Here is a 10,813-nt window from a genome sequence, read left to right as displayed (position 1 = left end):
TTTTCAATGTGGAATTTTAGGTCATTTCACCATCCTTGACGCTTCATAAAGATGCAAATAAATAGGCAAACACGAAAAGGGCCGGATTGTTTGTTTGTTGCTTACTTCCCATTCGAGAATTTTTCACTCCTACAGAGACGTCATCAACTGTAGGGGAAGATACAAAAACTGAAGATGAAGGGCACCAAATTTTGACCTTATGTTGATGACAAGCCTTAGTAGAAGTTAGGAGAACACTATTGGAAAGAGTTGGAACATGTATTCCTTCAAAAGGAAGATATCGACAGGTTGTGTACAGTTAATGCAAATGTCTCTCCATTGCAAAGTATTGACCAAAATAGAAAAACACAACAACATAACAGAATATCAGCCAGGGTTTATTCTTGCATGTATCTATCCCCACTCCCAAAATAAATCTGCTCTTGGGGGAGGGGTTTAAAGATAAAGCGTTCTAAAACATTTATTTACTTGAGAGTTTTTTTTTCTGCAGAAAGAAGTAAGAAAAGGAGGTGCAAAATTAAGAACAAGTAGCAGTATAATAACAGTTCTCGGCTTCTTCAATTCTTCAGGAGTATATCGAGTATATTGCTGGAGAATTCAAGAAACTCAATCGGCTTTGTAATCTTCATATCATTTAGTGTATCTGTCAGCTGTTGTGTATATATATTTGTAGTTTAGTGTATCTGTCAGCTGTTGTGTATATATATTTGTAGTTTAGTGTATCTGTCAGCTGTTGTGTATATATATTTGTAGTTTAGTGTATCTGTCAGCTGTTGTGTATATATATTTGTAGTTTAGTGTATCTGTCAGCTGTTGTGTATATATATTTGTAGTTTAGTGTATCTGTCAGCTGTTGTGTATATATATTTGTAGTTTAGTGTATCTGTCAGCTGTTGTGTATATATATTTGTAGTTTAGTGTATCTGTCAGCTGTTGTGTATATATATTTGTAGTTTAGTGCTAATCTATATACATGCACACGTAGAATCGTGAACGTTTTCATTGTAGCATTTACATTAACCAATGTTGTGTCAAATCAGCCTACATTATGTCATTGTATCTTATTTCTCGATAAAAATGTTGACCTTTTCAGCGTCATAAAACATATATATCATAAAATATACATCTAGTTCGATTACTGAAACTATCCCATATTTTCACATCATAAAACATTTGTAAAATTTATACGGTACAAATTTTAATGCACCAGATGCGCATTTCGACAAATAATGTCTCTTCAGTGATGCTCAAGCCGAAATTTTGGAAATTCGAAATAACAATAAATATTTAAGAGCTAAAAGGAAAACTAGAGTGTCAAAAACTGGAGCCAAATTCGTCCAAGGATAGAGCTATGCACGAGGGAGATAATCCTTAATTTTGAAATAAATTCCCAGCAATTAAATATACATCCGTATACATATATATCATAAAATATAGATCTAGTTAGATTACTGAAACCACCCCATATTTCCAATGCTTTCACACTGGCTTCATCATATAAACAACTTATGCATTTATTGCTGAATAACAAATCTATGTAAATGTACAATGTAACATTACAAAATTCCCTTTATCTAGCATTAAATAATTTACATACAATGTAGTTATGAACACATGGAGATTTAAGTTGACGATCGTTGTCATTATTGAATTAAAGTTCCTAATTTTTACTGTTAATTTCAGACCATCGTCCATGAGGCTCTGAAAAGTATACTTTCATGTAAATTGCATGATTACCTCTGAAGGGTTTGATTTCTTTTCTTATCATGGTGATTTTTATTCAAAGGTGAATCAAGAACATGCAGTTGTTGTAACAAGACAACCATTGTTCACACAAACGTCGTATATATGTAGTATGCATATGACTTCCTGGATTTCACTAGATCTACTATCCAAAACACAAAACAGAGCTCATTTATTGTGTCGTAGGACATTTAATATACTCGTACGTTATGTCTCCCTTTCCTGGTGATTTAGACATGAATTGATGAATGTAGTATTCATTGATTCAGTCCGTGTTTAGATGTGACCGGATGTTACGTCATACATACAAGCTAGAAACGTGTATGTTCGCATGCCACACACAGTGAACATTGTATAAAATCAAAATACAAAATGAATTAAGTATTGATCTTCTCACAATTTCGGAAGAGGAAATTTTTAAACCATGGGCATATTTCTATCCAAATTAAAGACTCTTAGACTATTTCAGCCTTATTCCATCGGAATTCCGGTTAGAATCGTAATGCTTGGTTTAGATGGTGCTGGTAAGAGTTGGATTGTAATCTCCAGTCAACATGTTTACGCCCATAATGTAAAATATTATTTGTTCAGCATATTGTATGCTTTATGTGAATCTTTTTGTGTTATTATGCCTCTCTATTTTTCTTTGTAATTTTGTTTTCAAATCTAGTTTTCAATGATTCGACATACTTCATGATACTAGCATTGTTAAATCATATATTAATCAGGAGAATTCTTAATCGTAGGAAAGACGACCATTTTGTACAAGATTAAACTGAACGAGAACGTTTGCACCATACCCACCATAGGTTTTAATGTGGAGACAGTATCCCCGGTAAAGGGCGTGTCCTTCACGGTCTGGGACGTCGGGGGTCAGGACAGAATAAGACCGTTATGGAAACACTACTACCAAAACACTGAAGGTACGAATCGCAGTCGTGTTACATGAAATAAATCCGGTGTCATATTGTGGCCCTATCCCCTAGGCAGTTTTTCCTCCGGATAGCTGGCTGTTATAGAGAGTCTTATCCCTGGAAACTGGCTGTACTGTGCGACCCCTCCCCCGACAAACTGGCAAGCTAGTAGAATGTTTCCCCTTTCGTCGTGTCAGGTTTCGAGGGGAAATTCTACTGTATAGTAACATTTCTCTATGATCTTATTCTGGATGATAATTCTGGGACCATTTAGCGTACAATGACTGTTCAGTAAATTATGAACACGTGGATCAAGTAACCTCTCTCTCTCTCTCTCTCTCTCTCTCTCTCTCTCTCTCTCTCTCTCTCTCTCTCTCTCCGTTGTAAAGGCCATTAAATGACACAGGTTTATTTGCAAACCATTTCTTCTCGCTTTAAAATTTTGCTACATTAATAACTTTTCGTTGTATTTTCTGTTTATCGTACTCTACATGGATATAGGGCTCACGGTGGGTGTGACCATTCGACAGGGGATGCTTACTCCTCTTGGGCACCTGATCCCACCTCCGGTATATCCAGCGGTCAGTGTTTGCCCAACTCTCTATTTTCTATTCCTTATAGGAGTTATAAGGTTGATTACTGTTCATTATCTTCACCTTTTCTTTGGTTTCCATTATATCAATCACAAACATTCTTCTCACTTTTAAATCAATGCTGGTTTCGCCACTATTTCCAGATAAAGAAAAAAAAAGAAATACGAAAAGCAAATTTTAGTCAAATCTTTTTTGTTTACCGTATGTGAAATATACAGTGAAGGGACAAAGTTAATAATGTGCAATTCCTGTGATGGGTGGTTGGTTATATTCTGTTTAACTCGAGAATTTTTCACTCATTGGAGACTATACCATTGCCGGTGAAGGGCTGCAAAATTTAGGCCTATGCTCGGCGCTTATGGCCATTGAGCAGGGGCATCGTTATCGTGCCACACCTGCTGTGACACGGGACCTCGATTTTTGCCGTCTCATCCGAAGGACCACTCCATTCAGTTGCCTCTTACGACAAGCAAGGGGTACTGATGACCTATTCTAAACCAGATCCCCATGGGGCTCCTGTGATGACAATGAACAATTGAAGATATTGAACAATCCCATAAATCCTATAAAGAATACAAAATTCAGAGAAGGGCAAACACGGACCCCTGGACACACCAGAGGTGAGATCAGGTGTTTAAGGAGGGCTAAGCATCCCTTGTTGACAAGTCACACCTGCCGTGAGCTCTATATCTTGATCATGTAAACGGAGTACATGTAATTCGTCGTCGAGATCAGTATGCAGAGAACGGCCTAACAACAATTGGTATGAAATCTTCAGACAGCATTCGACCAAGGGCTATAGTAGGTTATTCAAATTAGATCAATGTGGTCTGGTGGAGCTCACGGTGCAGCTATAATCATGTATATGTGTCGATTTTTAGGTCTTATATACGTAGTAGACAGCAACGACAGAGAGAGGATTACGGAGTCACGTGAAGAACTTTTCGGAATCCTCCAAAACGATGAAATGAGAGGAGTTCCGGTGGTGGTCATCGCTAACAAACAAGATCTTCCAAGTATGTATGATTTATCATACAATTTTGAATTGTTATTCAAGTCCTTTTGAATTTCCTTGCTAGATTTATTAGAAAAATAATATTCCTGATTCTTGGTTGGAAAATGAAAAAAGATTTTTCAAAGAAAAACAAAATAATAACATGTATTATACGGTAATTCTAGTTGGAAATCTATTTTCAGATACCTGTTGTCTGATGTTAAATATAAATTACACTTTGTTTTTAATGAAAACAATATGATTTGTTTTGCTGTCTCATTTCCAATAGATGCTTTAAGTACGTCTGAAGTGGCAAACTTGATGTGGCTTCACAAGTTGACGTCACGACAATGGTTCATTCAGTCAACCTGCGCAATGACAGGCGTTGGAGTTTATGAGGCGATGCAAGAATTATCATCTATGGTTAAAGAATATCTCAAGAAAACTCCCAGATGAAATCGATTACTCGCTTTAATCTGGTTGAAAGGCACCAATCGATTGTTCTTGTAAAATGCCGAAAGAGATGACGAGACAGTGTACCGCCCTGGTGTACACCAAACGATGGTATCATACTAAGAGGACCAGACCTTACTGACTAGAACGATATCATCATGGTCTTGTTTGCAGCTTTAATGAATTCTGTATAAATAGACATAAGGCAGTACAGATAAATATGCATACTCTGTTACCCGTATCATTCTGTAGAGACACGATTCATACACTGTTACCCTATCATTCTGTAGAGACACGATTCATACAATGTTACCCGTATCATTCTGTAGAGACACGATTTATACACTGCTACCCGTATCATTCTATATAGACACGATTCATACACTGTTACCCTATCATTCTATATAGACACGATTCATACACTGTTACCCTATCATTCTGTAGAGACACGATTCATACACTGTTACCCTATCATTCTATATAGACACGATTCATACACTGTTACCCTATCATTCTATATAGACACGATTCATACACTGTTACCCTATCATTCTGTAGAGACACGATTCATACACTGTTACCCTATCATTCTGTAGAGACACGATTCATACACTGTTACCCTATCATTCTATATAGACACGATTCATACACTGTTACCCTATCATTCTGTAGAGACACGATTCATACAATGTTACCCGTATCATTCTATGGTGGCAGGGGACAGTTTCTTTGGTTCTGAAACATGTGGGTAGGGGGTATACATTAAAGTCAGATTATGACAGACTAATGAAAAATCATATTTCCATTTTATGTCAATACTTGTATTTCATATTGGTGTAGTCAATAAATTATGACCCTAAATTAAATGTAATCTATAAATACTGGTGCTGGTGTACAAAACATGCTCTGAGCAGGTGCCCTTCTTTTTGCTTTGATTTTCTCTCATTTGGGCTAATCCGCACCGCCCCCACACCATCATAGTACCAAGCGTGGGGATTTAGACACTGTGCACAATCAAGAACCCTATCTGCCCTTCTTAAAAATCTACCTTTTATATTTGGCCATCCACCTTCCCTCTCAGCTACAGACATTTTGCTGGACCATGCATGTTTACACCGGAATTTCTTCAGCAACTGATCAAACGTGTCTTAGTTTCGTATTTGCACCCATCTACATGCTAGGAATCATGGTGACACCTACCTGTTGTATATCAACCTTTTTATCAATCACTCAGCTACATTTGACATGCATCCTAAAATTATTGTATATATTTTAACACATGTAATATCACTTCAAATATGGGTGTATTTTCATTTTTTTTAAAAAGTTGACCGGGCCTATAGTGCGAAACTGTCCCCTGCAACCGGGCCTATAGTGCGAAACTGTCCCCTGCTACCGGGCCTATAGTGCGAAACTGTCCCCTGCTACCGGGCCTACAGTGCGAAACTGTCCCCTGCTACCTATAGAGACACGATTCATCAATCAACGTACACAATTTATGTAAAAGCGAGATAGTTCGTTCATCAGGCGATGCGAGAACACCAACATACAGGATGTGAATAGACAGTCATTCAATAAGAAAACCATGTGCCATAAATACGTGTATAATATACATGTACCAGTCTATGATTGGATTTCAATGTAAAATATCACTCGCTTGAATTTTACTCTGTTATAATTATTACGAAGGCTGTTTTATTTGATATTTGAATAACCATCAGTATTTCATTCATTTCATATGGTATCCTGAGAGGACAGATGTAATATTCAAATTCAGTATAAAATTATTGTCGGTAAAATTGATTCTTAATTTAGACTTACTACCCTTGACAGATAGCAGATACTCTTTTACATACACTGTTTGTTTACATAATGTAGAAATAACAAATCGTCTCAATGAAGATTAACATTCTGTTGAACACTCGTCACTTGTAGAGTGATATCCTCAAGGTTTGTGATAATAACGAACCCAAACATTATTGTAGATCAAGCTAGATGCTGTCATAAGACAGTAATACACATAAGTGTTTGCCTTTAGATATTCTCTTCGCCTTACTTGTGCAACTAGCAAAGCCACAACAGCTACCACATAGCTGCATGTGTCAAAATGCATTGAGTATTCTGTTGGGTATGAGCCCTGGGATCATCCATAACCATATTTCATAATTGCTGAAAATATTTAAATCAATTGAGGTCCTGCCCCTAAACCATGTATATTCCTACTGCACATATCAAGATGCATTAGTATTCTAACGGGCAAGGGCCCTGGGGTCATCCCAACTCCCATCATTCTTTAATTGTTCAAATACAGTGTATCTTTAAAATGATTCAGATTCCAACCTAGCGTGTTTAACAGATTCAGTGTGAGAATCTGACTTCAGGATTATAAAGACAATGATTGTAGACAAATAATTTTTTGTGTCATGTGTCCTTTAAAGCAAACAATGTATTTTTGGTGCAATGATACAATGCACGGAGCACCAGGTATTTGTTCGTTGTTTTATCCACCCCATTTGCCCCTCAAGGTGAAAAAGAAAATTTCGGAACGTTATTGTACATCTAAAGGACACCACCAATCATCTTCCAAAAGATCATTTGGCTACTGCATAAAATGTAAGAGAAGTTCTGGGATTTTACAAAGCAACTTACGACTACGACCAAAATGTTCTTTTCCAAAATAGTTTATTCTTTACTTTGATGAAATTATGATTTCAAAATGAACAAGAAGAATTTAGTTTAAAAAATTCGACGGGGAGTGCAGTAACCAACCAACCACATTTTATTATTTATTTTTTTACAATACGTCGCTTTCAATACACCTAATACAATTTTACAACTTTAGAATCAGCATTAACAGTTGCTTTTGTAGCAGATATTCATTGCCATTCTAATGCAATTTCACATTTTGTGGCATTTTAACCCACACTGATAACTGCGGAGGAATACAAAAGTGGATCACGACTGTCAATGTAATAGTCGGAAACGTCGAGTCATTCACCAATCGAAATACAGAATGTACACAGGTTGCAATAGAATTTGTATTTTATGTAGGGCAAGTCCTTGCATTTGTGACTTGCAGGACATATTTTGCGAAAGAGGATTTCATGAACTACGCCTATATTGGCCTAATAGATTTTTTTTTTCAATCAATCGTGGTTATAGTACGAGATATGAAAATGAGGTAATTATTTCCAATCGTAAATTCTACGTGTTCTCCTTAAAAATCTCTCTCTCTCTCTCTCTCTCTCTATATATATATATATATATATATACATATATATATATGCAGCTCAGGAAAAGAAAGATTATTCTTCCAAAAAAGATTTAAAAAATACATGTCCACCTGTCGTAGGAGGGGTGTGCAGGGTGACAGGAGCGTTTGGCTATGCGGAAATATTCTATTGACGAAATTCAAATCAATTAGGCAAATGATTTATGTTGAACATTGTTTGTTTGGTTTTTTTAGGGGGGTGGGGGGTTCTTTTTATTATTGTTTTTTTTTCATTTTACATGCATATATATACTTTTTTATTAATAGATCTATACACCTTTGCCACATATGGTGAAAAATAAAATTTGAACTTTAACCCAGAATACCTGGCATTCTATTCCAGTACCTGAACATGTAAAGGAAATTGATTTTGACTCCACAATAACAACTGCAATGTTGTCGATTAATGTCATAACATTGCTGCATGTATAAAATGGTTACTTTAAAGGATTATGATATATTTGCTTATTAAGTGATTTAAAACTTACACACATTAATATCAAATTAAAAAGTATATCTGGGATTTATTCAGAGATATCGTCTTACTACATTTTTCCAATTATGATTAACAAATTTTTTTCGTCTCTGCATTAATTCTTTACACAGCTTGTAATACACACTCAAGATGCAGGCAGGATACATGAATGTACGAGAGAAAATCATTGTTCATAGCGACAGTGTGCATTCGGAACACCTCGCGTCATAATTGTTTACATTCACAACTAAGTATTTCGTCATAAGTAGACACGCTGGAAGTAAAACGCTGTTTATACCAGCATTGGCATTTAACAGGTCAAAAATAACCTGTCTTTTACCAAGTATATAAAGAGCTAGAGTTTGTTCCTACATAGAATATCACAATACAGATCGGTGCACTTTGGGTATTGACAGAGAGAGAAAAAAATGGGTCTTTTTCTATCGCGATTGTATTCTATCTTCGAGTCCTTTACCGCAGACGATCCGGCTAGGATCCTCATGCTGGGTTTAGATGCATCTGGTGAGTCTTAATCTTCAGACCATCTTCTTAGACCAGTGGAGATACTATAAAATGATTTCGTGAAATTTTAATTCACAATCTTAAATATATTTTCAAAAATGAAAATCTTAATTTGATTTATTTTAAAAAATCATTCATGATATTTGATGTGTTCAATTTATTATTTTTTCACAGGAAAGACAACGATTTTATACAAAATCAAACTGAATGAAAATGTGCATACTATCCCAACCATTGGGTTCAACGTAGAAACGGTGGAGCCGGTGAAGGGGATTTCATTTACTGTGTGGGATATAGGGGGCCAGGATAAAATCAGACCTTTGTGGCGATACTATTTCCAAAATACCGAAGGTATTATAAAGTCCCTACTTACAATATTGTTTTCTATTTAGCATTCGAAATACGAAATGTTATTTTCATCTTTACTTACGCGATACTGACATATTGTTCTCTTATTTTGTAACATGTCATATAAATACACTCGTTTTCTATAAGAATATATTTTCTCTTCTGTATCAGGACTAATCTACGTCGTTGACACTAATGATAGAGAGAGGATTGCCGAGTCTCGTGAAGAGCTGTTTGCAATTCTCGATAATGATGAAATGAGGAGAGTACCAGTCGTGGTTATCGCCAACAAACAGGACCTACCTGGTATGTACACCACTCTTATACAGGTGTGTCATGTTGATATGTACACTGCTTTTGTTTTCATTATTGCACGGAACTTTATTTTTCGCTGTTTTTCCTTTGCACTGTTTTGAAATATGGAAATAAAAACCGCATATTCAAGGAAAAAATACCGGAAAACTTTAAAATCAGTACATTCAATCATAGCTGTTTTTAGTCTCTAGATCACAAAAACCTTGAACTGAAAGTGAAAGTAGACGACACACGGCGTACAATGTGTCATATGCTGAACTATTGTATTCTTCATCTATTCAGCAAATCTCATGTTTTTTTTAAAATTTACTTTTCCTAAGGTGCCATGAAACCATCAGAGGTTGCTGACTTGATGGATTTACATAAAATGACGTCTCGAAAATGGTTCATTCAAGCCGCATGCGCAACAACAGGCGAGGGGATATACGAGGCCATGGGGGAAATGGCTAACATGGTCAAAGATCACAAAGCGGGATACCACTGAACATAAATGGAGTGGATAACTGACATGTAGACAACACTGACACAGACAATCTACCTCAGCCAATGAGAGGCTGGTGTTGTCTCTTTTGATGATGTCATTCCGTTCCGTTTTCAAGAACGTTACACTGCAGACCGTGATGTCTTGCACATGGGGAACTACGCATCTTGCAGAGCTGACGGACATATCATAGATTGTCTGCATCGAGTTAATGAGTTGAGTGAGCCATTCTTTACGAACATACAATGTATGCTGTTAGAAAAACTTTATTTCAATGTCATCAGTGGAATAATTGCGCTATCAAAATCGACCATCATTCAAACAAATAAAGGTGTTATTATAATGGAGGACTTTATAGTGATATCATTTTTCAATCGTGGCCTGATGTTTAAGGAAACTTATTATTTGACTAAAATTTTGAGAGATGTTTGTCATGCGAATAGATGCAAAAATATAAACCAATAGGTTGATCGATCCTCATGTGATGTCATAGGTTTTTGCAAAAATCTTAATAAATTCAACTTTGCACATGATAGAAATATATCTTTCTAAGGAATGCTATTCACTGGATATAATAAAATATCTGGTAAACTAATAATACTGAAAAAGTTTATATTTTCCATAGATAATCAATTGTTTAAGATTTAAAAAATGTTGTCAAGGGCAATAACTCCTATGCTGGAATTTCCTCTACTGGATGTCTA

At 36.0% G+C, this 10,813-nt stretch overlaps 2 protein-coding genes across 3 annotated transcripts; both read left to right on the top strand.

Annotated features, from left to right (window-relative positions):
* Positions 1-146: 146 nt before the first annotated feature.
* On the top strand, positions 147-6,496 carry LOC125668619 (uncharacterized). Of its 2 annotated transcripts, none has more exons than XM_048902930.2 (4): positions 147-287; positions 2,490-2,666; positions 4,132-4,266; positions 4,534-6,496. In XM_048902930.2, the coding sequence occupies exons 1-4, from the start codon at positions 257-259 to the stop codon at positions 4,698-4,700; spliced, it is 510 nt and encodes a 169-aa protein (XP_048758887.1). In that variant the 5' UTR covers positions 147-256; the 3' UTR covers positions 4,701-6,496. The 2 variants fall into 2 exon arrangements, with proteins under 2 accessions (XP_048758887.1, XP_048758886.1); XM_048902929.2 differs by having other exon boundaries at positions 147-2,267.
* Positions 6,497-8,029: 1,533 nt separating this feature from the next.
* Positions 8,030-10,456, top strand: LOC125668621 (uncharacterized). The gene is made up of 4 exons (XM_048902935.2): positions 8,030-8,965; positions 9,140-9,316; positions 9,485-9,619; positions 9,949-10,456. Exons 1-4 carry the CDS (start codon positions 8,872-8,874, stop codon positions 10,110-10,112), a joined length of 570 nt encoding a protein of 189 aa, XP_048758892.1. The 5' UTR covers positions 8,030-8,871; the 3' UTR covers positions 10,113-10,456.
* Positions 10,457-10,813: the final 357 nt, after the last annotated feature.

This window comes from Ostrea edulis, chromosome 4 (genome assembly GCF_947568905.1).
Source record: "Ostrea edulis chromosome 4, xbOstEdul1.1, whole genome shotgun sequence".
Lineage (NCBI taxonomy): Eukaryota > Metazoa > Mollusca > Bivalvia > Ostreida > Ostreidae > Ostrea > Ostrea edulis.
Note: the sequence above shows the minus strand (reverse complement) of the source record. Positions and strands in the feature narration are given on the sequence as shown.